General features: G+C 39.7%; 2 protein-coding genes across 2 annotated transcripts in view; one reads left to right on the plus strand and one right to left on the minus strand.

The window, feature by feature from the left end:
• The window catches only part of IFT56 (intraflagellar transport 56), a 50755-nt gene extending 50533 nt beyond the window's left edge, over positions 1-222 (minus strand). Inside the window, exon 1 of the mRNA XM_057389476.1 lies at positions 52-222. Within this exon, the coding sequence (XP_057245459.1) occupies positions 52-54 (3 nt within the window). The 5' untranslated portion in view covers positions 55-222. The remainder of the gene's footprint in view (positions 1-51) is intronic.
• Positions 223-10020: 9798 nt separating this feature from the next.
• Positions 10021-23584, plus strand: part of GUCY2C (guanylate cyclase 2C) — a 44745-nt gene continuing 31181 nt past the window's right edge. Inside the window, exons 1-8 of the mRNA XM_057389484.1 lie at positions 10021-10397; positions 11297-11409; positions 12588-12655; positions 14559-14774; positions 17359-17480; positions 18340-18436; positions 21129-21258; positions 22475-22610. Of these exons, the coding sequence (XP_057245467.1) occupies positions 10187-10397; positions 11297-11409; positions 12588-12655; positions 14559-14774; positions 17359-17480; positions 18340-18436; positions 21129-21258; positions 22475-22610 (1093 nt within the window). The 5' untranslated portion in view covers positions 10021-10186. The remainder of the gene's footprint in view (positions 10398-11296; positions 11410-12587; positions 12656-14558; positions 14775-17358; positions 17481-18339; positions 18437-21128; positions 21259-22474; positions 22611-23584) is intronic.

Here is a 23584-nt window from a genome sequence, read left to right on the forward strand (position 1 = left end):
CCCCTCACCATCCTGCGATCCCTGGCCACCCCGCGCCCCGCCGCCCCTCACCATCCTGCGGCCGGGCCCGGGCTCCGCGCCTCGCTGGCGGCGCCGTTGCTGGGGTAACGGCGGGACGGCGGAAGGCGGTGGCGAAGAGGAGCCGGCTGAAGAGCGGGACCGTCCCCAGGGTTCCGCCTCCGCTGCGGCCCCGTCGATCACAATAGGTGTCTCCCCGAACTCCGTGGCTCTTCCTCTCCTGGCCTTCGGTCCTTGGCCTGATCGTCCGGATCCCGCACTTGGATCACAACAGCCTCATGCACCGCTGCGGCCTTGGGACAGAGTGGCTGGAAAGCGGCCTGGTGGAAAAGGGCCTGGGGGTGCTGTTTGACAGCAGCTGAACATGAGCCAGCTGTGCCCAGGTGGCCAAGAAGGCCAGTGGCGTCCTGGCTTCGGTCAGATGAAGTGGCCAGTCCCTGTACACTCGTGAGGCCACACCTCGAATCCTGTGTGCAGTTTTGGGCGACAGGGACGACATTGAGGGAGCATATGAGGGAGCATTGAGGGAACGAAGCTGGAGCATGTCCAGAGGAAGGCAGTGGACGTGGTGAGGGATGTGAAGGACAAGTTTAATTGTCCCAAAATATGTTTTTTTACCTGGTGTGCAAGAGGCCAAACCACACAGAGTCAAGGTATTTTTTGTATTTACAATTCTGCACAGAAAGGGATGCTCTGTGGCAAATCCACAAAGCCAGCATGACAGCTACAAAACTTGTTTATACATTTTAGCAAACAAAGCCATTAAGTTGCATTATCTACATATTACATAATTCTCTTAGTAATCAGTATTCTGTCTCCTATTGGTTAATGACGCTCACTTTTCAAGCTAATTAGTCCACATGCTCTTTTTTCTTCTTTTGGATGGGTATCCGTGAGTCAGTTGTTGCGATTTACCTACTGCAAATTATCTTTTACCCAGCTGGGGCTGATTYACTACAGTTGCAAAATCGTCTTTCTTGGTTTCTTCCTTATCTTGGGGGTTCTGCCAAATGTCATAGTGGTGTATAAGTTTTGTTAGCYTCCATTTATGTCTGAGATAATTGAAACATGTCAAGCCCTAAATCTTAAAAAAGCAATTCTTCCAAAAAGTACTTTGTCTTTTTAACACCTGGATGTCACTTAGAGCTTGCTTGTTAGCTGCTCTCTCTTTTGTGAGGAAAATTAATCCACAAGTACTAGAGGTTTATGTCCAAAAAGGAGACAGAGGAGTCCCGCAACTTTATTCATGAATAAAGGGAGAGGTCATGGGCATTTCCCATGGGGTCTCTCAAATTCATAGAGGACGCAGCCTCTTTTTATCCTAATTTCCCGGCCGCAGTTCCCTCTGTCTTTCCCCATTGGCTGAGGTACTTGAGAGGTACAGGCTCCCCAAAACGCCTGATGAAACCCCCCCTACTCCTAGAAACAGTCTGTTTGTAAAGACACTCTTTTATCATTCTTTTCATTACCTTCACTATTCTTTTAGCCAGTAACATTATCTTGAGTCTGTGAGTTGTAAAATGATTAATGATCATGTTTATTTCCACACAGAATTGCTGGGAGAATGGGAATTGACTTACTCTGATGGCACCGAAGGGGTAGTCATGTACCCATGACTAAACACCAAGATAAGCATCAGAGAGTGCAATGAGTGTTTAAATAAAAAAATCAGAGAGTGGAATGTGAGGTCTAAAAAAGGAGAGGAAGGAGGGAAGGAAATAAGAAAAGGGAGAGAAAGCAAAAGCAAGATGTGGAAAAAAATCATCATCATCTAACCAAAGCAAGAGGTTAGACATGACCTTTGCATCTGCAACAATCATGTGTTTCAATTTCCACAATGTCTGGGTAAGATCATGTTCTTTCAGTAATGATGCTTCACCATGTTCTGCATCTTGCACCTTTGAAAATGCATCTGATTATACACAAAAGCGGGACCAATTAAATACTCCCCGCTACAGCTACAAAGGCAATCCCCTGAGATAAGAAAATGGGAAATAATCCCTTTGAAAGCAAGGAACTTGAAGAATACTTGCTTCTTTTTTTATGGTGTCAGCGATTTCTGAGCCTGAATCTATCCTGGATAGACTACCCCTGATAAGAAAAGCAGCAGTAAGTTGACAGATCATGCGAACCTTTGTCAGTCTCTATTGCCCAGCTCAGGAAGGCAAACAACAGCCATATCAGTTAAAGACCTCCAAAGAGTGACATGAAAGCTCGTAATTTTTGTCATTATTTGGGAAGGGGAAACTTTCTTTAGTTTTCACTCCTGTTTATGTCTGTGAATTGTATGGGTCTGTGGGAAATGCACCATCAGAATTTTTCTGGTATTTCCAGCACACACCTGTCGTCAAGATTCAGCCAATTTAATGAAAAAGCTTGTATTTGATTTTAGCATTATATTTAGGTAAGTTTTTAGAAGTTTAGGTATGTAGAACTAAAGGAGGGGAGGCAAGACAATCCACTGATCCAGCGTGAGTCATTGTCAGAACTGAAAATGCAATGCATGGTTAGCTGGGTCCACATAAACCTATCCAARCCAGAAAACCACATCACTGCAAGTGTGATGTCCCAAAGAATGCAGTTGTGCTGATTCAGGATGTGTGCTGATATATTTGCACAGTGTTCCACTGCCATCTGGATTTACAGGATCAATTGTGCACTAGCTTGAAAATCTCATAACTTCATCTCATCACATAGTATAAACATGTGCAATGTTTAATAAAAAGAGTTTAAGGAAACATAGGTATATGTCCAAGATATAAATTATTACATACTCAAGCCATTTACCTTTGTAAAGACAAACAGAACAGATGTTTGGCGATGTTTGCCTGTTAAGGATAGCTTACATTTGTCTCTTGGCAGAGCTGTATCCTGCTGAGTTTAGAACAAAGGCAAACACTTACACTGAAAAGATAAATATGTCCTGTGACTCTGGAAACAAAATCATGTAGTGAAAGAAAACTGTAGTTRAGAGGAAAGACTTCCTACTATTTATTTTTGTAGTATGTAAGTTAGGTGGATAAATAATATTCACATCAAAATGTGTATGTGTTGGGAAAGGGTTAAAAGGAAGAAGACTTTCTTAATTGAGCTAGATATTTATGACACATSACATATTTAGCTTCATTTTCTGATATGTGGCAACATAATAGATCAATGGGAAGATGGAGCCACCACCCAAGCTGCTGGTAATATGATGCAATTCCAATTACAACTTTTCTTATCCTTGTCTGTAGTTTTCCTTACTAGATTGGCAACTTCTCATGAGAACAGTCAATGCTTTGCAGTGTACTTTCATTCTAATCTATGTCAGCAATTAAATTATGGCARCAACCTGAACTCTCAATAACCCATGGGAATGGCAATATTATCAGGATCATTCTGTACTATCARGATCATGCATCACATGACCCACATATTTATATGCTGCTTTACAGGCTTGTTGCTCATCAGTTGTTGGTTCCAGTCCAAAAGAATAGTGTTTGTTAAGTCTTTCCTTATGTGTAGGAAATGGGGAAAAAAAAAAGAGTCCTGAAAGGTCAACATAGCTGCCATGCAGCTGCTATACATGTATACTGTATACTATATCCACGTATATAGTTGCTAGATATGTACACTACACAGCAAATTTACATTATTGTGTTCTAAGTCTAGATAGTAGAAGTATTGTAAAAATCATTATAAATTTTAAAATTAAAAATTAGAAATGGGAAAATATAGTTTCATGCCCTTGGTCTCCTCTCTAATACTGAAAGTTAAAGAAGACATCTTTATAMTCTCCACTTGAGACTTATAACTGACTGACATTAATTCAACACAGTGCTGTGGGTTTTTCTTTTCTATCTGTAGCCATATTTGTGGTTCCAGCCTCTAACAAAATTGAAAAAAGGGAAACTGAAACATTTCTACTTTATTTTTCTTCAACCTGATTTTCTAAATCTTTTTAAAGACAGGGTAAAAGCTGTTAAAGCCCAAATAATACCAAAATAATTTGGAATCAGACTTTGTGGGTAAAATTAGAAAACACATTGAAGTTTTTCAGCATTTATGCTGTTGGCTGAATATGATTGACTACTACAACATATAATRTCTCATGCATATTTAATATTAAAAATTCTGTATTTTCTGGAAACAGTGTTGACAACCTCACTTATTCAAAAACAAAGACATGGCCACTGAAATCGAGGAAATTCCTGAGTAAGTGAAAATTAAGAATATGGAGGGATCTGCTGTTATTTTATTTATATTGTCAATTTTTTTTTCTCTCCTTCACATTTCTCAATTCTGCAATGCTGGAGACTTGCAGCATCTCTTTTATTTTAATGGAACCTCATATTCTTGTGTAATATCAAAGTTCCTGGCACTGGAGAGCCATATAAATAAATAAGTAGAGATAGAGCCAAATAAAAAAATAATGTAATTGTGAAAAACATAAGCTGATCGTAACAACTATAATTAAATGACACAGAGAAATAATTGTAGCAAATATTCAGAAAAAATATCCATTTTAAAGGACACTGTCAAAAAATGTAATCCTGCAAAATAATGAAAGGAATGAGAAGGGAGTGTCTTTACAAACAGACTGATTCTSGGGGTAAGAGAAGGCTGATACTGGGAGATACAAGGAAAGGGAAGGATTTCCATAGGAATTCCTTTGATTGACTTATCCCAGGCTATGTTAATAGACTACAAGAGCAGAGATACAGATATGTATATTGAAAGGGAGCAATGTATGATAGAAGGGGGGTTTCATCAGGSGTTTTGGGGAGCCTGTACCTCTCAAGTACCTCAGCCAATGGGGAAAGAGAAAGGGAACTGCGTCCGGGAAATTGAGATAAAAAGAGGCTGCTTCCTCTATGAATTTGAGAGACCCCATGGGAAATGCCSAKGACCTCTCCCTTTATTCATGAATAAAGTTGCGGGACTCCTCTGTCTCCTTTTTGGACATAAACCTCTAGTGCTTATGGATTAATTTTCTTAACAATAAGATGATTGTAATACAATGCATGTTTCTTTGCCAAATAGTGGCTTGAAAAATGTTACATTGGTTTCCTTTAGTACCAAAGAAATAGAAGACAAGCTGACAATATGTTTGTGTTATCTTCAGACTTACTAGGACTACTGGTACCAAGTACTGCAAGTAGCAGTTTGACTAACTGCAGGCACTTGATAACCTTTACCTTATTCTTTGTCTCTTTTTAGATGTCTGGAATTTTCATTCCATATCTTCTATTTTCTCCTCTGTGAGTGGTCAAGTGGAAATAATGATTTGTTACTAACTAAAAAAATAAATTAGGCTGTATGCCARTAATATGATCCTAAAAATGAGTGGGGTAAAATGTTGGAGGTAGACAGTGCAYCATTCAGTTGCAATTACAATATAAGCTGATAGGCACAGGGACACTGTGGTGTCCACACTGGCCTATAATTCCCATTTTTCAGGACTTTCAGACTCCGCACAAAAAAAAAGAGAAGCCACTGAAATGAAGAAAGCCCTGTCACATGCAGCATTAAAAAAGGAGTGAAWATATAGAACTATAGATCATAATCTTACATAGGCTGAGAGAGGAAAAAGTCCTTGGGATTTTYTGCTCTTTCTTTGAGTGTCCTTGACTTTTCCAGAAGACTGAGAGAACTGAGTAGTTTTGGATCAGGAAGTCAGTGCTGATTATCTGTTKCAAATACGCCCTATACTATCTAATTGTTTATTATCCAGTAAATCAGAGGACAGAACAAATACAGTGCTTTAAAGTGCTTTAGAACCAGGCATTAAAAGTCACTTTTTACTAAAATCAATGATACAGTTCTCTTGTGAGTTAATTTGAGTTGGTATTTCTAATCTAACACAACGCTGTAAGAATACCKAAAGAGAATTACTATGATGTTTTGTAGCAATGCAATACATAATCAGGTAATGGTGGTGGCGGTAAGGAGCTGAATTTTTTYCTTCAGACAAATAAATACAGGGCCTTCCTATCTGAATGTAAATCATCCCTGTGCTTCTCAAGGCAAAATAAGTGATAAACTACAATGATTCAAGGGGAGACCTCCATGAGCTCTTAATCATGCTAGTACTATCAAGATGAGGGTCTCAAGCTGATGTTCAACTAAGAACTGATTTCTTGGATAGGCACTTGCACATAGTGAAGATATGTAATACTGAGATTTTTTTACCTTTCCAGCAAGATAAGAGCAGTAGCTATGACTAGAAACCACAGCAAAAAAAGAATGCACTGGGAATGTCAGATGCAGTTTCTTAGCATCTTAGACTGTGATTAAATCTCAGCACTTTAAAGAGAGAATAACTATTTATTCTAGAAGGTGTGCTTTAAAGATGTTTTTTGGAAGATTTTATGGGCTGTCAGGAGAGGTTACCTTAAGCAGGATATTGCTGGTATTTGAATTTCTTGCTCTATTTCTCCAGTCATGAGAGACAGTCTTTCAGAGTGTTGTGAGTTAAGGTTTCTCCTTTTGTTTCCTTTCTTGGGGAATTTTTCTTTCCCATTTTGTTGCTGGGATACACTGATTGCCAGGTCATCCTTTTGATGGCTGGGTGATTGGTAAAGACAATAGGACCTATGCCCCACCCAAACGATCTTGCTGAGCACTGGGAGGGGGTGGGTGTGTGTGTGGCAGAGGCAACTTCACTTCCTGTGGGGCTTGACTCAGAGAAGGAGGTTGGCCTGCTAACTGTGAGGGGAGAGCTCAACTCTCTTTTCTGCAGAGCCCAGCATCTCCGCTCGTTGGTTCCTGTTTTATTGCACTGTGATCTTCTGCCCCTATGCCTTGCCAGGGACCCCTGAAATTCTAGCTGCAGTGGTCGAGTTCTGCTGSATCCGATCTGCAGCCAGGGGATTCTGCTCATCTCTTTGCTCATCCGGCTGTTTTGGGGTTTCTTGCTGTCCAGAGGAGCACCGAGATTGGCGTTTCCGTGGTGAGTTTGCAGAGGAACTTTTCTCCATCCACCTCTGCCATTTTGTGTCTGCCATTGCCTGCTGGGAGATCTGAACCAGCCGGGACCCGCGCCACAGCGCCCCCTGCAGCCGCCAGGGAATCATCGCACCCACMCTGCCTGGCCGGGAGCCAACAGCGCCCCTGCCGACTGGGACTGTAACTGCACCAAAGGGGAGGGTGTATCTCTGTGTGGGGCTGTCATTGGGTTTGGGACTGGGTTGGTTGTTGCTATTGTTATTGTTACTTGTCTCACCTTGTTATACATATTAGTAAAAACTGTAATTCCCTTTTACTCATATTCTTGCCTGAAAGCCCRTGATTTTCAAAGCTATAATAATTCGGAGGGAAGGGGGGTCATATCCACCACTCCAAGAGGGGGTCCCTGCCTTCRTTGGCAAACACCTGTCTTTCAAACCCAGACACAGAGGAAGGCAGAATTATTTGCATTTGCCTTCAGGATGCTCCCATTGTAGTTCTATTGTAAGCCAGTATTTCTACTTAAAGCTGCAGTAAAAAAAGCTTACTTTTCCCCTCCAACACATAATTTGTCTTCTGGGTTTCTGAACTGAATCCTTTGCTAACTAATCTTGGTAGTGTGGGCGCGGGCTCACAGTTGGGGAAAAGTTACTGAGACAGTGGAGGCAGTGCCCTGGAGAGATACGGAAGATTTCTTTGGGTAGCTGTCTGGTTTGTGTCACTGTTAACCTCTTGGGTTTATAAAATGCTAGATTGGACATTATGAAATAATTAGATGAAGTTGGCTGGGATCCTTGGGAGCTTAGCTTTGCTCTGCAGCCAGGACACTAAGAATGGACTGACATTTGTGTCTCGTCTCTTCTATTCCTCCTGGACTAACAATCCCTTAGGCAGAGGCAGCAACAAACACTAACTTACAGAAACTTTTGCTTTTGCTAGTGGCAAGCCTATCAAATTCTGCGCTTTACACATATGATTAATTTATTTGCTTTTTCTTCTCTCCACCCTCATGAAATCTATAGTATCAGTAACTGTCATGTTTACAGTATATGCCACAGGTGTTCTTTGTCTCTCTTATGCCATGAAGCAAATGTTACTGATCAGTCTGCCAGGTAACTGTGTTTGATGTCCAAAGCCCCAAGGTAGAAGGGAAAGTGTGGTGTTCATCAGGTTTCAGGAAGAGCTTGCTTCATCCTAGCTGCTGCCATGCTCCAGCTGCTCCACGTCACTGGATGCTCCTATCATGGGAATTGACATTGAGGGACCATACACACCAGGCAATTAAAAGGTTGAAAAGTCATCAATTAATGTATATGATGTTCTGGCTAAGGCTGTAGCATTGTGGTGGTGTGGGACCATCACAGGGAGTAAAAAGAAATGCTGTGCTAAGGCTATAATTGATTTTACCTTTTGTTTTTAAAGGACAGTTTTAAGCTGCTATGTAAAGCAAATGAACACAGTAATAGATAGAAAACCAGGGAGACCTCAGTGTCATTACATACTCCCTGTGTGACCAGTAGCGTAAAATACTCAGTTCTAGCTGCRTTGTCCATGCTGACTGTTTCTCCCAGATAGGCAAAGAAGAGTATAAAAATGCAAATCCTGCTGTGCTGAAGTTAATGATAAATCTCTTATTGACTTATATGGGATAAGTTTCAAGGACATTGGAAATACCTATAAAATGAGTCAGCGTTGAGCAGATGATCTCTGCATGAAGAGCTGTGTTCCATTCTCAATCTGGCTCTAACCAGCCATACTAGTCCACATGTTTACATGACAGACAGTTAATTTAGAATTACTGTATTATTAACTACAAATGCTAGATTAGAGATGCGGAGATATTTAAGGACTACTTTTAAATGTTGAGYCATGGTGTTCTCTGGGTATTAGATTCAAGCAATAGTAATTTAGTGTTAAAACAGAATCACATAAAAAGGTCTGTGCAAATATATCTGAGGTGTATTCAATACCTTTTAAATACAGTCTTTGAAGGAAACCATGTAATTGTCTTGGTTTATACCAAAATATTGTTTACTTTGTTTCTGATTATTTTTCCTCATTTGCCTTAAAATTGTTTCAGGAATGTAATAAAAGTTAACTAATTTGTTATCTGACAGCCTCAGTGTAGGTTTCAGTAGAAACAGAAACTGTTATAGGTGTGCATAAACACCCAATATTCAGCAAAAGCACACTCAGTACATTGTTTAAATTTGTTTCCTTTGTGCCTATAGTTATCTGTAAGGCTTGTGGGTTGGTGGGGGGCTTTTTGTTTGTTTGTTTGTGGGTTTTGTTGCTGTTTGTGGGTGTTGTTGTTTTGTGGGGGATTTCTTTAGTGATGTGATTTAAAATTTAGCTTTCGTCCCACAGGTCTGATATGTGGCCTTCAGCTTTCTAATCCTTACCTGATGCAAGAGGTTCATCACACAAAGTATGAATATTTAAGGACCCATTTGAGGAGGTGGGAATGAGCACTGAGAGCTGTGCTGCCTGGGAGCAGAAATGTCTGGGGCAAACCTGGGGCAAACTTTGGTGCGTGGTGCTGGGTGAGTGTGAGTGGTCAAGCCTCGTGCTGAGTCTGTAAGTAGAAACAAAGTCTGAAGAATTGCAAGTGGGACATTTTTACCAACACAGAAGGTTCTTCTATGTTATGAGGTAAAGGAATGAAATTGGTGACTTACCACAGAAGAAAATGCACCCTTGGTTTATGAGCAGAGATAGTGTGGCCGTGTAATCAGAGATGTAGGGCAATGCGCACATGAATTAACCATCTGTTTTCCTCTAGGCTTTAACAGACCTTGTATTTTATTTCCATTTTGAAGAGTTGTCTTTATGGTTCATTTGTCCCCTCCCCTTTCTTCTCTTAGCTTATGGCTGTGATGAAGATTAGTGCACTTATCAGGCAAGATTTCTGGTAATGTTTCAGTTTATAGCCTCAGCCTTTCCATGAGCAAACATTCTCGCAACCTTTAGCCTCTCCCTTTTCCTGAGTTTTGTTGCTGCTAGTTTTTCACCTTGAAGTGCCATTTAGTACACTGGAGGGACGGGCAGAGGTGAAGGCGGGGAAGGGGATAGGGAAGTGCGGGAGAGAAGGATTGCACAGCCTGTCTTTGAATCTACAGAGTGGAAATCTCTTTCATTCTACCCAGGAACAAAACCAATGTAGAATATCTGAAAGAAAGAGAGTTGGAAGACAAAAGGAAATGGAAGAGCACACAAAATGGGTCTAAACTGAGTGACAATGAAGCAATGGGTGTTGGTGCTGGCCATCTGGCCTTTGCTTTCTTCACTGCAGTTGCTGAAGCAAGTGGGCTCAAATCGGTGTAGCAACAACAGTTATGTGATCAATGTGATGCTCATGAACTACTCGGATTTCCCATCAAGTACTGAGAGTTTGAAATTAGCTGTGAAACAAGCATTGGAAAAGGTACAAAAGGAATTCCAGATGACAGGTAAGGCAACAGATGTTGGTTACCCCTTTCTTGCTGTGGTTTCTTGTCACGCTCTGTGTCACTGTTTTATGGTCATCTGACCTTTAGCAAGCTGTTTCTCAGGCTCCTTGCCTGTCCATCTTATGTAGATCTTATGACCTCTCTTTGTATTAATAGAAGTGCTCTACAGATGGGCAATATCATATATGTTTCCGTGGTGTTTGGGCAGATTCTTCCTGCATGCTTCTCTGGAGATGTTCAGCTGAGTTTGGTAACATGGAAATTATTAAACTGGATCAGACAAGACCAGTGATCCATCTAGTGCAGTAATTGGGATGCCCTTGCTTCCTCTCCTAACTGGATTAGCCTCTACTTTCTGAAATTAATTTTCCTCTTGACCCTATCTGTTGATCAAATCATGATGTGAAGTGTGAAGAATCTGCAGTCCATATTTTCCCTTATTTAGAGTCATGTTGCTTTTATTTATCTTGMTATCTTACCTCCTTTCAACATCACCAATCTACTTTCACTCTTTAGAATATAATGGGAAAAAGAGGTTCCAAAGAAATAATATCTATTTCCTTTCTGTCCTCTAGTTTAAGAGTTTTTGTCCAATTTTATTGGAAAGTGATCTCTCAGTTACTTCCTACTGAGCCTTAAAAATTTGTATAATAATGGCCAACACCAGAAGTACTTTGTATGAAAGTACTAACACTCAACAGAAGTTAGCAGTTCACACTGGAGCAGATTTCACAGTCATATCCATAGTAGTCAGGGTTACATTGTAGATAGACTTTGCAGAAGCAAGGAGACTTCCTAGTGTGAGACTGCTCAGACCTCTGTCAGAAGAAGAGAGATATTAGTGTATTAGTGGTTACCTGCAATTCATAGTGCTGCTTGCTTTTACCTTCGCATTGCAGGAGAAAATGTTACAGTCAATGCCACTTTCCACCCCTTTGCTTCATCACTCTATGTCTCACAAGGCTGCCGTACTAGTACCTGTGAAGGTGTGGAGCTCATCAAAACCATTTATGTGAGTAGCAGACTACTTTCATTCTGCCTCTGTGTGCATTTGTGTCTCTGTCTTTCCKTATTAGCTTTTGATCCTGTTATTCAGTTCCAAAGAAATTTGACAGGGAAGTGAAGTTTTCAAAGATGTTCCTGGATGCTTTGTGAAAAGAAGTAGGCAAATGCTGGAGAGGAATTCTATGAATTCTTCCCACAGACTGCCTTTAGATTCTGGCTCCTTTTCCTATCCTTAAGTTGTCCTTCTTTTTATATCTGCATAAATCTTCATGTGTCAAAGCAGTCCATAAAAGAAAAAAAAAATCAAATATCAATTAACTAAAAAACCCAAACCAACAACTCAAACACTCAAAAACAGCCCAAGCAGAGCAAGGAGGTCCATTTCCATCTGGATCAGATTCTGATCTGGTTCACTATCATTTTACACAATACACAATACAAAAAAGAGAGAGCTGTGGTGAAGATGGGGAGATTTGGGCAGAGAAATCATTAGGCTGGCACTGTTACCAATGAAATGGAACTATGCCCAAAGGGCAAAGATGAAATGCTTGCTTTTCACTAGAAATTACAGAAGTCATGTGAGAGAAACTACGTGAATACTTTAATATGAGGAAAAGCTTCAGTTAAAATTGGTGCATTACAAGAAGCTRTGTTTCTGAGGATTTTCACGCCTCTGAGGGAAACTTTGTCAATCCAATGTGAATTTTCAAGTCTACTAATCTATGACCATGCTCTAGTCTTTGCTAAGAAAATGTCCCTCATGACACACAAAGATACAGGTCAGGCCTCATTTGAAGGACTTTTTTTAAATACTAGTTTCATATGCACTTAACTAATAATTTTTCTGATACATAGGACCKTGTAATTCCAACCACCCTATCTTCTGCAAATGCAAACACTACTGGGCTGTGTAATTTGAAATGTGTAATTGTAACAACACTTTAATCCTTACTTGTATCTTAACAAATGTCATACACTATCTTTTTTTGCTTTCTTGAATTTTTTTCCTCCTCCCCTTTATGTTTGTTCTTTTAAGCTTTCTGTATCTCCTTTCCTACTCTTTTCTTGCTTTTGCTGGCTAAATTCTGTARCTCCTCAAATCCTGCAGTTTTCTTCATTCTTCCTTCCTGTTCTCTCTGCCAGTCCTCTGCCCTACCCCAAATGACCCTTTTTGATCCCTTGCAGGACAATGGCACACTTGGCTGTGCTGTCATAGGACCCGCTTGCACTTATGCCACCTTCCAAATGATCTCGTAAGTACCAATTCTTCCCCATAATATTGTGATGTTAAAAATGTCAGCTGCTGAACAAGGTTGTTTTGTGAACAACAAACCTGAAGAGCCCTTGGTGTTTAGAACATRTCAGACACCGCGAGGTGGACAGTCAAGGCAGTACAACACTTATGCATAGCCCCTGTGTTTGGTAGCGGGAAGAAGGCCCCTTYCAAAGCCCTTGATAAAATCCCAGCTTTAGTAGGGAAACTTTTGATTGCTGGCAATGAGTTGAATGATTGATTGAGGAGTGGCTGGAGRGCAGCCCTTCAGAAAGAGATCTGGGGATGCTGGTTGGCAGCAGTCTCAACACGAGTCAGCAGTGAGCCCAGGCAGCCCAGAGGGCAAACCCTACCCTGGAGTGCATCAGACACAGCATCACCATCTGTCCAGGAGAGGTGATTATCCAGCTGTGCTCAGCGGTGGTGTGGCCTCACCTTGAGTATTGTGTGTGGGCCTGTATTGTRTTCTGGGCCCCACAATTTCAGAAAGATCTGAAGGTCCTTGAATGCTTACAAGACTGAAAGGGCTGGAAGACGTGTCCTGTGAGGAGCTGAGGGCACTGGGTTTGTCTGGTTTGGGGAAAAGTAGGCTGAGAGGAGACCTTGTAGATTTCTACAGCTTCCTGAGGAAGACAAGTGTAGAGGGAGGTGCTGATCTCTACTTGGGATCCAGYAACAGAACAAGTGGGAATGAATCAAAGCTGTGTATGAAAAGATTTAGTTTGGATATTAGGACGCATGTTTTTATTGAGAGTATGTCCGAACACTGGAACTGGCTTCCTAGAGAGATCCCTTAATGCCTTAAGCTTGTCATGTTTAAAAGATATTTGGACAATGTGGTTGATAAGGGCGTAGTGGAGGGTGTCCTTGTCCATGACAGGTGGTTTGGAATAAGATGATCTTTAAGGACTCTTCCAACCCAAACCATTCTGTGATTCTATGAATAACATACTTTAGCTTTTGGTCGGTCCTGAAGTGGTTGGGCAATTGGACTGTATGGTTTTTGTAGGTCCCTTTAAACTGAAATAATATATTCTCTTCCGTCAGAAAAAAAAAAAAAGAAAAAAAAAAAAGCCTGTTTAATTAGTGAAATGCTCTCTCTGTCATTATTTATTACATCATATGTGTCTGTTTCTGTTGCAATAAGTAAAAACCTTGTAATTTGGTAAGTGGACTTTACCTGAAAAATAAAGTTTTATCACAATAATGTCAAGAACTCTTATGGCCATGGTTTTTGCAGGCAAAATTCCCTGTTATGAAAAAACAGCATATAAGAATTGAAATATTTTGAGTTAGTCTGATAAGATTGCAGTAGCCAGGAATATACTATTATCCTTAAAGGCTTATTGCCTCTGTGTATAAGTGATCTTTGTTTTACAGATTCCTCATCAGGAGAGGGTTGCCTTAGTTTTTTCTCCCTGACTGCTGTTATTGCACAGCTCTCAAAATACACTATTGTGAAACTAAAAGATTTTTCCTTTGAACTGTAGGAGTAAAGCTTTTTTGATGGCAAAAAGCTGTCACCATGCAGCTGCCCTGGTAAGGAGATTAAATCCATCCCATGGTAGTGGCAGCCAGGGAGCAGAAGCCTGTCTTGAGCCTTTGGACTCCTGTCACAACCCTTGGGGCTGAAATGGTGTGTGGGGCCAAAAAAGGGGTAGCTGGGGACAGTGAGAGAAGCTGCCTAGAGCAGTTCAACAGGGCTTTTTTGTGCCAGTACAGCCTTGAAATCTTCTTGTATTCTTGAGGAGCCTTCTGGTTCAGGTTCAAATTGCTGTTAAACCAACTCAGGGCATGAGAGGGAGTTGAGGATGGAAATCAAGTGGTAGCTGCCTTGGTGCAACAACAATCTGTTCAGACTTGTCTCTTATCTCTCCCTTCAGACTTGAAACAATACTGAGCCTGCCTCTGATCTCTGTAGGGAGTTTTGGACTGTCCTGTGACTACAAAGTAAACCTAACCCGCCTTCTGACTCCAGCCAGGAAATTGAACCAATTCTTCTATTATTTTTGGAAACATTCTGGCCTGCCATTCAAAACCACAACCTGGGAATCTGTCTACATTTACAAGAGGACTGACACCTCAGAGGCATGCCTCTGGTAAGATCTGGATCCATCTCTGACCTGACTGTTGACAAATGTGACCTCCACCCTCAGACATGGTTTCTGCAAACTGTTCTTTCAGTCCTACACTTTGGGAGGTGCCTTATTACTACCAAGGAGTGAGGGGAGGAAAAGATCAATTGTACCTTTTAGCTGTAGCACTTACCAGAGTGTTTCTCTCAGTCTATTTAAATATTTGCAAGCCTTTGCTTTTCCTTTCGACAGCATAGCCCACATATTGTCTTTGATGAAAATACTTGTTTACAGCATCCTTGCTAGAGATAGTGTGACATGAGAGGCTCCTCCATCAGGCTCCCCATAGATGCCTGTTTAGGTCRGGGCTCTTACCAAGCTTTTAAAATGTTTCTCCACATTAAAGACTTCAATCTGTAGGCACTATTATTACTCCAAAACTTTTCCAAAATTCAATCTGTATCTTTCTTCAAACAAAATTACTCCAGTGATTGCTGTGTTTAAGCCATACTCTCACCAGTTTGGAGCAAAGGAGACAGCTTTCACTTTGTAACCTGAAACATCAGGCTGTGCTTGATTCTCAAAAATGTTGGGTTTTCTCCTTGACTGAAAACAAAGGCTGCTTTTGGACAAATAAGAGTCTGTAATATGCTGGTATTTATAATTACTTTTCTGTTATTAAGTCTTATTTAACTTTCATCTGATGTGAGTGTTTCTATGCTCCTTAGATTTTTTTTTCCAATTTTGGGACATACTAAGCTGATTACTTTTAAAAAATTATCTAATTTCTTCTAGTAATTTTATAAACGTAGCTCAAAGGTAGCAAAGAGTTCATGGAAATAACTATTATTATTAAATAATATTTATTAGTAGTATTTAATATTTAATTTTATATTTATATTTATATTTATATTTAATATTTAATTTATTATTAGTATTTAATATTTAATAATTAATATTTATTAGTATTAAATAACTATTGTATATATTTCTAATTCATAACCTGTGGAACTTGAAGAATTCTGAGCAAAGTTTATGAATTCTAAGCAAGTTATGTGTTTGCTTCAGAGTGATAGAAGCATACACTTATGGAATATTTTGRATATAGAATTAAAGGGTTTTTTTCTGAATTAAGAGACCTAAACCTCATCTCCAGTTCACTCATTTGTAGGTTCTTATGGACATCTATCGTTTCCTTATTTCTTAGTATAGATAGCAACTTGATCATGTGATGTAATTGCTATGATTACTACTCTTTGATGCTTTGAAATATCAGTGCACTTCGCTCACCTCTTACTATGATCCCTATTCTTCCATGTTTGCCGCTGAATTTGCCAGTGCATTACCGACACTTTAGCTGAATCCCTTTAATTCTGCAGGTTTCATACTTTTCCTGAATTGATAGGATTCAGTGAAATAATTGCGTGGAAGTTATCTGACCTTTCCAAATGTTTCTTATTTCACCTTTATTAATGCTTCTGCTCAGGACCTTCTTTATGACTTCAGAATTGTTCAAACCCCTTTATTGTTGAATTAACAACAACAACCACAAATYAAAATTAATTTTGTACCTCTGCTCATTTTTCATCCCAATTTAGTTGTAAAAATGCATCTCATTCTGCCTTAATAGAAACTGTTAACTTGAAAGTTTTTAAACAGTCTAATTAAAAAAAGATCCATTTTCTCTAAAGCGTGAGTATTACTGCTTGAGCTAATTGTTTTTCACATATACATATAAAAATAAGTGAATGCTCACAGTGATAGCAAAACCAGGCTATATTTCAACGATGCATATGTTTYTGTAAATTAATGGTAAATTATTCTGTTCCTGAAAAAAGAAAAAAAAAGAAGCAGAAGGTGTCTCATAGGACTGATATCTCAGTGCTGGTAGATCAAAGCTTATGTAGCTTGAAAACAAAGAGACTTCTTTTGGTTTTCCCTCTGCATTAACTTTAGGTCTAAACTTAACTTGAACTTTTTCAGACAGARTATCTCTTCTCAGAAACAACATATTGAAGCCAGAATAGGATTCAGGAACTGACTGTTTTTTCCTTAATCTTTTAACAAACTTTCACTTGCTTTTTTTTGCTGAGCTCATTTTCCCCTTCAAGTTTTAACTGACTCTGTATCGTTTTTTTTGTTGCTGCTTTTCTTCCTTTGCTTCTCTCACACTAAGAGTACACCTATGGTTTTTAATCAGTTCTTTCTGTAGTTCTTGTTTACTCCTTTGAACCTTCACATGTGCCTTCTAACATTATCACTGATGTCTTAAATAGCAGAGCTTCCTGGCTTTGCCTCCCTGTTAGTCTCACTTCCTGCATATCCCTGATTTTTTTTTTCTTAATTGTTAATGTTTATTACATCATTGCATTTTCCAAATCCATCCTTTGTACAACCATGCTCAAATACCTCTGGTTGACTTTCCAATAATTTCTGCATCTTTCATGCCATATATTGATTTTCTCACTTTTATTGCTGCAGAAAAGGTTTCATACCGTCTTATAAATACTCTTGTGTGCTCAGTTCAGCCTGTCTTGCACTGTGGCTGATTTAGGAAAATGTGAGGAGATAGCAATTTCCTGACAATATCTTTGCTCCCTTGTGTCAGGTACATGAATGCTTTAGATGCTGGAATCACAGAGTTCTCTGAAAAACTGAAGTTCAAGGATATTTTAAGAACCCCAGAGCTGCTTAAAAAAACTGTGAAAAATCCAAACCGGAAAAGCAATGGTAAGGAGAGGTTGAGGCTGCAGTGTCCCTGCAAATGAGTTGCTTTTCCAAGGAAATCAAACCCACCTATTAATTAGAACACAGGGAAAGCCTTTCACCAGAAATGGTGGAAACAAAGATATACCATTTTACATGGATGTAAAGATAAAAGGGCACAAAATTCCTAGATTCCTCTCTTCATCCTCATAAAATATGGGGGAATGTCCTGGTTTCRGAGCTTTTGGGGTAAATTTTTCCATTGAGGCACAAGCTCCTTTTTGTGAGAGATTCAGAAATCCAGGAATCACAATTTCTCCTAAGAAGGGGCTTTAAATAACTACAAGAATATAGATACTGCAAGTTCTCTGTCATTCATGTATTTGCAGCCCCAGTACATTTATAGACCTAATTTTGCCATCAAGGGGCACCTCTGAAAATTATTAACCTAAACTAGAAAAATAAATTAATAAATACTTATCTTCTCCTAAGGCTAAGCACCTGGCCAAGCGAGTTGGGAGAGTAAGTGAGCTAATGAAACCATTACTTGAATGCCATTTAACCTCGTAATGTTCATAGTCARTAACTGTTACGGGACCACAGCTCCTAATATGCTTATTTGAGTGAGATWATGGTAGTTCTCTGGTGCAATCAGAGAATTAAATGGTGCAGGTGCTAAAGGACCTTTTACCATTTCCCCTCAGATATCCTGGTTTTACTGCAGAAAGGCTGTAGCTCGGTGCCTAGGCCCCAGTACTGCACAGATAATGTGTCATGGCCCAGAGYTGCTCTACTTCCTGCTACTCAAACATGGGGGAACAGGCAAACATCCTCTTCTTATCTGTACCTCTCACCAGTGTCTCCATTTTTGCCCATTCTGTAGTGATCATCATGTGTGGCTCTCCAGAGGACGTCAGCACAGACCTAGGGACGGAGAAGGTGGATAATGACATCGTCATCATCCTGATAGATCTCTTTAAGTAAAGTATCACCTTTGCTTTTCTTCTTTTCTCTGCAATTTGCTGACGGATACAGATAACGGAAATAGTCTGAGTGGAACTGTTTTGTTGAAGAAATGCTCTTCCACAAAATGTTTCTRTTGCTATCTTTCCTCATGTCTTGCCATTTATGTAAGGTGCTTAGTGTTTAATTCATGGCACACCATCTACAAAATCCCTTTTTGTTCATATAATATTTTTTTAAAGCAGTGACAGAGCAGGTAGGTTTGACATCGTCCTGTGGGCTCCTCAATGCTGGAAGCCATGAGAGAAGCACAGWGTCCAAAGTCAGAATGGTCATGAGATATGGCTCATTTGAGATATGGTACATTTTTCATACACTCTGCCAAACCAGACAATTATGCAAGTATGACTTATGGCATATTTTTCTAGACTCCGTTTATTCAATTTTTTGAATTTAGGTGGTACAACTGTGCTCCCACTTTATAACTCTTGCACTTAATAACCATGTCTTCAACATCTTTATAACCACAGAAATATAACTTCTCAGAGAAATTTCTTAGTATACGATTTAAGTTTTGTGTTGTTTAATTTCTTCTTAATACTGCTAATTACTAAAATCTTTATAGAAGAGATCTGATATAAACTGGCCTTACCAAAGGTATCCTCAAAAGCCTTGGCTGTATAGAAAGACTGAGAGCTAATCTCTGACCCTAAGCCTAAGTGATGCAGCACAGCTCACATCTATATCTAAACTGGGTGTTTTTTGGAAATAGCTCCAGTTGCCTTAGGAAGTCACAGTCGGGAGAAAGTTAATTGCTGGTAGTGTAATGAGATGGATGGATGGATGGATGGATGGATGGATGGATGGATGGATGGATGGATGATAAGGCAAATGTGTGCCCATGTCTTGATGCTACTTCACTGTTGGTCTAGCAAAAAGATTCCATGAACTTCTAGGGCCAGTGGGACTTCCCAGCCCTCATGTCTAAAGCTGAGCATAACAGGAGASTTTTGAGAATCTCTGGGTTAATGACTTCAGAGATTTAAACTTTKGACACAAACTGGATCCAGTGGTCCAGGTTCTAACAGGATCTTCTCTGTTACTGTACACTATCAGGTTCCCTGTATTTATTTTTCAGAAGTGCCTCTAAGATCATTTGGCATTCCACAATATTGTTCAGGCTCTAGGAATCCCCAGTTGCTTTTTCTGCGGAAATAGGCCTCAATTCCTGTTGCTTTGCAAATGCACAGTGGGAACTGTATATGTGAGTGCTTTAATGTACTTGTATTGCATGTATACTTGTTGCATTACAACAGGTTAGGGTGATTAGGGGWTTCTTTGCTGTGATAGGCATCCTTGTGAAATATCCAGCTGCTTCAGGCTGTTTTATGTGCTGCCCTTCTTAAACTTTCTACATACCCTTTATTTTGCTGAGTATCTCAAATCATGTTACTCTTCTTAAAAAAAAAAAAAAAAATGCAGACAGAAGTATTAGATGAAAATCCAAGCTGTAGAAGGAAGRGCAGGCGAAGTCCTGTGCTTCTCCAGGACTCAAGTTCCTCTGACATAGTGGTAGATTTTAATTTTCTTCACCTCTGAGCTATCTGGCAGGCTGGATACAAACACAGTCTTTAGGCCTTCTTCAAGAAAGGTGGGATGCTGGAGGATTATCCAGTCTGGTGGAGTCTAATGAAGTTTCCTTTTCAGCTGGCTAGTTCAGTCCAAGCCTGGATGAAAAACATTTTGAAATTCTTTAGGGTGAAAAGTGCAATGTAAAAGTCAGAAGGTTCAGGGARAGGCAGGGACAGGGCTCTGGTGTCAGAATCTAATCAGATGGCCCCGGAGAAGAGCCTGTGGTCTCCAAAAAGTCTTAATTACAGTACTGGCTGAAAAAATAAAGAGGCTCAAACATGAATAATGAGAGAAAGCTCATGAGTTATTTTCTTTTTATCATCTAGCCATAGCAATGACAGGTGCTGCCAGGTGACACTAATATCTGTTGCTAAATTCCTCTTTAACATGTGAATCTGGTGGTGGCCAGTTTGTGAAGCACTTCCGTATGGTCTGTCAGGGTGATGAAACCAAAGATACCTGAAAGCTGCATCTTCTGCTTGTTTTATCAGTTTTCAAGTTGACACAGTTTCCTCTGATTTCCCTATCTCATTGAATCAAACAAATAAATCAATAATCTGCTCTCTGCACCTCAGTGATTGTTTCATGCCCTACTGTTAAATGCTTTTAGTGCAACTCCTGTTGTGCTTAATTCTATCAGGAAATATCAAAATTACAGGAACAAGCAAAAAGAATGCAGAAGAGCTCAGAAATAGGTGCAGTAACATGAAGAAACTGTGATTGCAGTATTGTGGATTCCAAGGAGAATCTGAGTTTTAATAAATATTAACTCTGCTTGAAAAAAATAKGAAATAAACATGACAGAAAACAGTTGCGATAATAACAGTAATTCACAACAGCTTTTGAGTGTCAGATTGCCAGATCTGGTTGATGATACCTTTTAATATCTTTGAGCACAAAAGCTGGCATCAGGAAATGAACCATGTACAGAGTTGTAGGCATGATGGAATTTTATTTTTAGAAAAATTGTTTTAACCATTAAATAACTGTGCTTTTGGGGACAGGTGAGGGATTCTGTCATGGACACCAGTGACCTCTTGTTCAGTGTTTGTGGTATTCCTGTGCTTTGCTTTGCAGTAACGTGTACTTCAAGAAGAACATCTCAGCTGATTACATGCACAACGTACTTGTCCTGACTCTGCCACCAGCTAATTACAGCTACAATACTGTAATTAGAGACTACATAGAGATGGAGGACAACATCCTAGTAAGAACACTATTTTATATCTGATTATTGCATGCAGTTCATTCATGTTCATGTACTAGGAAATGAAAACTAAAAATGCAGCTGTAATCATCCCCTGTCATGCTTCTAAGCTTATGTTTCCTTATTTTATTGCAGGATGACATTTTGTCCTGATGTAATGATGTAAAAATGTAGCATCATAAGGCAAATATGCAGACTGTCATATTCCTGCTTTGGGAAGTTCAGCTCAAGCTTTTAATTTGTTCTGTGAATGTCATATTCGCGGGGCATGAGGGAGACTTATAGGCAYGTGATTTTCCAAGTCTGCATCTGAGTGACTGACAATCTTACWTGTAGCTGCAAGGCATCACTCAAGAAAGAGCTCTGTGTAATTGAAATACGAGCATGGAAAGTTCAGAATGAATAATTGTTGACTAATGTTTCTGTGCAGATAYGTCTAAGAGATGATAACCATTGAAGTTTCTGTCCGATAGCTTTCCAGATAAACTTCAAAAACAGGAACCATTCTCTTCTGTAGGAAAAAAGTATTTAAAAAAAAATACTTAGAAAAGTAGAAGCTATGGAAATGCTGTGTCTGTTTAGTGAAACTGATACTCCTGCCATCTGCCCAGGAACCAGGTCCTTCATGTAGAGTTCCTCTCAGGATTTGTAGTTTTGAGCTCCAGTTCTCCAGTTCAGGCAGCCTGAAGCTTCTGGCTGGATTTACAGGGCTTCTTAACCCCCCAGCCTAGGCTTAATGCTTTTTGGGTGCCAGGTCTATGGCAGGCTGCTGGTAATTCTGGCACAGCTCCTTAGCCCTGAGCTGTGGCCACCTGGAAGCCTAAATTTGCTGGCACAACACTGAATTAGCTGCACAGAAGCTCTAATCCAAAGCCAGGGTCTTTGGGATATACTGAGCAAYGCAGAACTGCCAAGAACCTACAGATTAGGATTTCTGGAGTCCTTTGCACCAGGATCAGTGTGCCAGACCTTTACATTGGCCTCTTTTAAGTTTTCAGCACCATTCTGTCTTTATACATCAAAAACATATTTTGTTTACCTTTCTTTTTCAAAGTGAGAACACTGATGTGGTATTGGCCATGTACTCACTCAGTGTTCAGCAGATTCTGGTCTTCCATGCTGAATTTCGGTCAAATGGAGGCAATCAAAGTTATTGTAGTTTTATGGCAGAAACATGAATTCTCAAACAGTCATTGTTTATCTTCTTTTGTTCTAGATGGAAGATGACTTTCTTGCTGGCTATTTTAATGCAGTGTTGCTGTTTGGACATAGTCTCAAGAAATTTGTCATCTCCCAGAGCCCAGTGTCACCTCTCAGTTTAATCAATGAATTCCGAAATACCACTTTTGAAGGTAAAAAAAACCTATGATCCTRTGCAGGGTTCACTAAATTGATGAGGGGAAAAAAATTGATTTTAAAGAGGTGACCCTTTAAAGTGACTCTTAGGATAAATCACTTCTACACCAAACAAGTCCAAGCCCTTCAATGAGTTTCATTCCCAGTCTTTTTTCTTTGTATATAATTTTTACAAGAATATTATCTTCAGTATTTGATGTTCAAAATTACTCCGAAGTCAGCTGGCAAAGCTTTAATAAAGTARTTTCAGCCTTTTCCACTTTACAAAGCCATGTAGGCCTGGGTRTCTGCAGTGTGGACGTAGACCAGCTGGCAGAGGGTTGGCTATTCTTAGTCAACTTTTTTGCTCTTCTCACAGGTTGTCTAGTACTGGTGGACTTTTGTTTTGTAAGCCATGGGCTTAAAATCACAGAATTCAATTGTTAGGAAAAGGGCAGAGGCAAGACTTACACAAAGAAGTGCAAACATTACCTCTCTGGGARTATAGTCCCAGCAGTTGCTTCACATCAGAGATCTGTAACAAAATGATGACTGAAAGTTTTGTGTGTATGTCCCACCTACTTTCAGCAAATGTGTGTGTAGAAGTTTCCCAGATTTTCCTAAGATAGGAAAGGTTGCAGACTTATCTTTGCTTTAACCATGGTATCCCATACCTAGCAAAATATAGTTTACTAATTCCTCCTGGAAACAGCATCCCTTTCTGAATATGAGTAAACTCATCTCTTCAGTTTAAGTTTGAAAGTTAAGTTGCACAAACTTTTTTACYCATTCAAACTACAGCACTGTAATGCTCATCATAATTTATAGGTTTTGTTTAAAAAAAAATTGTAAAAGCGATAGGTGTTAAGTCACCTTCATTCTTGTGATGGAGTCTGGTGCAGTAGGAATTTCGTACAATAATTATTTTGATATTAAGAAGCTGGATCATGAAAAATTTAGCATCAGTTTTTGGGGTGAAAAGGGAGAAGGT

This window comes from Malurus melanocephalus, unplaced genomic scaffold, assembly GCF_030028575.1.
Source record: "Malurus melanocephalus ecotype Western Australia unplaced genomic scaffold, MMel_1.1 scaffold_17, whole genome shotgun sequence".
Classification (NCBI taxonomy): Eukaryota; Metazoa; Chordata; class Aves; order Passeriformes; family Maluridae; genus Malurus; species Malurus melanocephalus.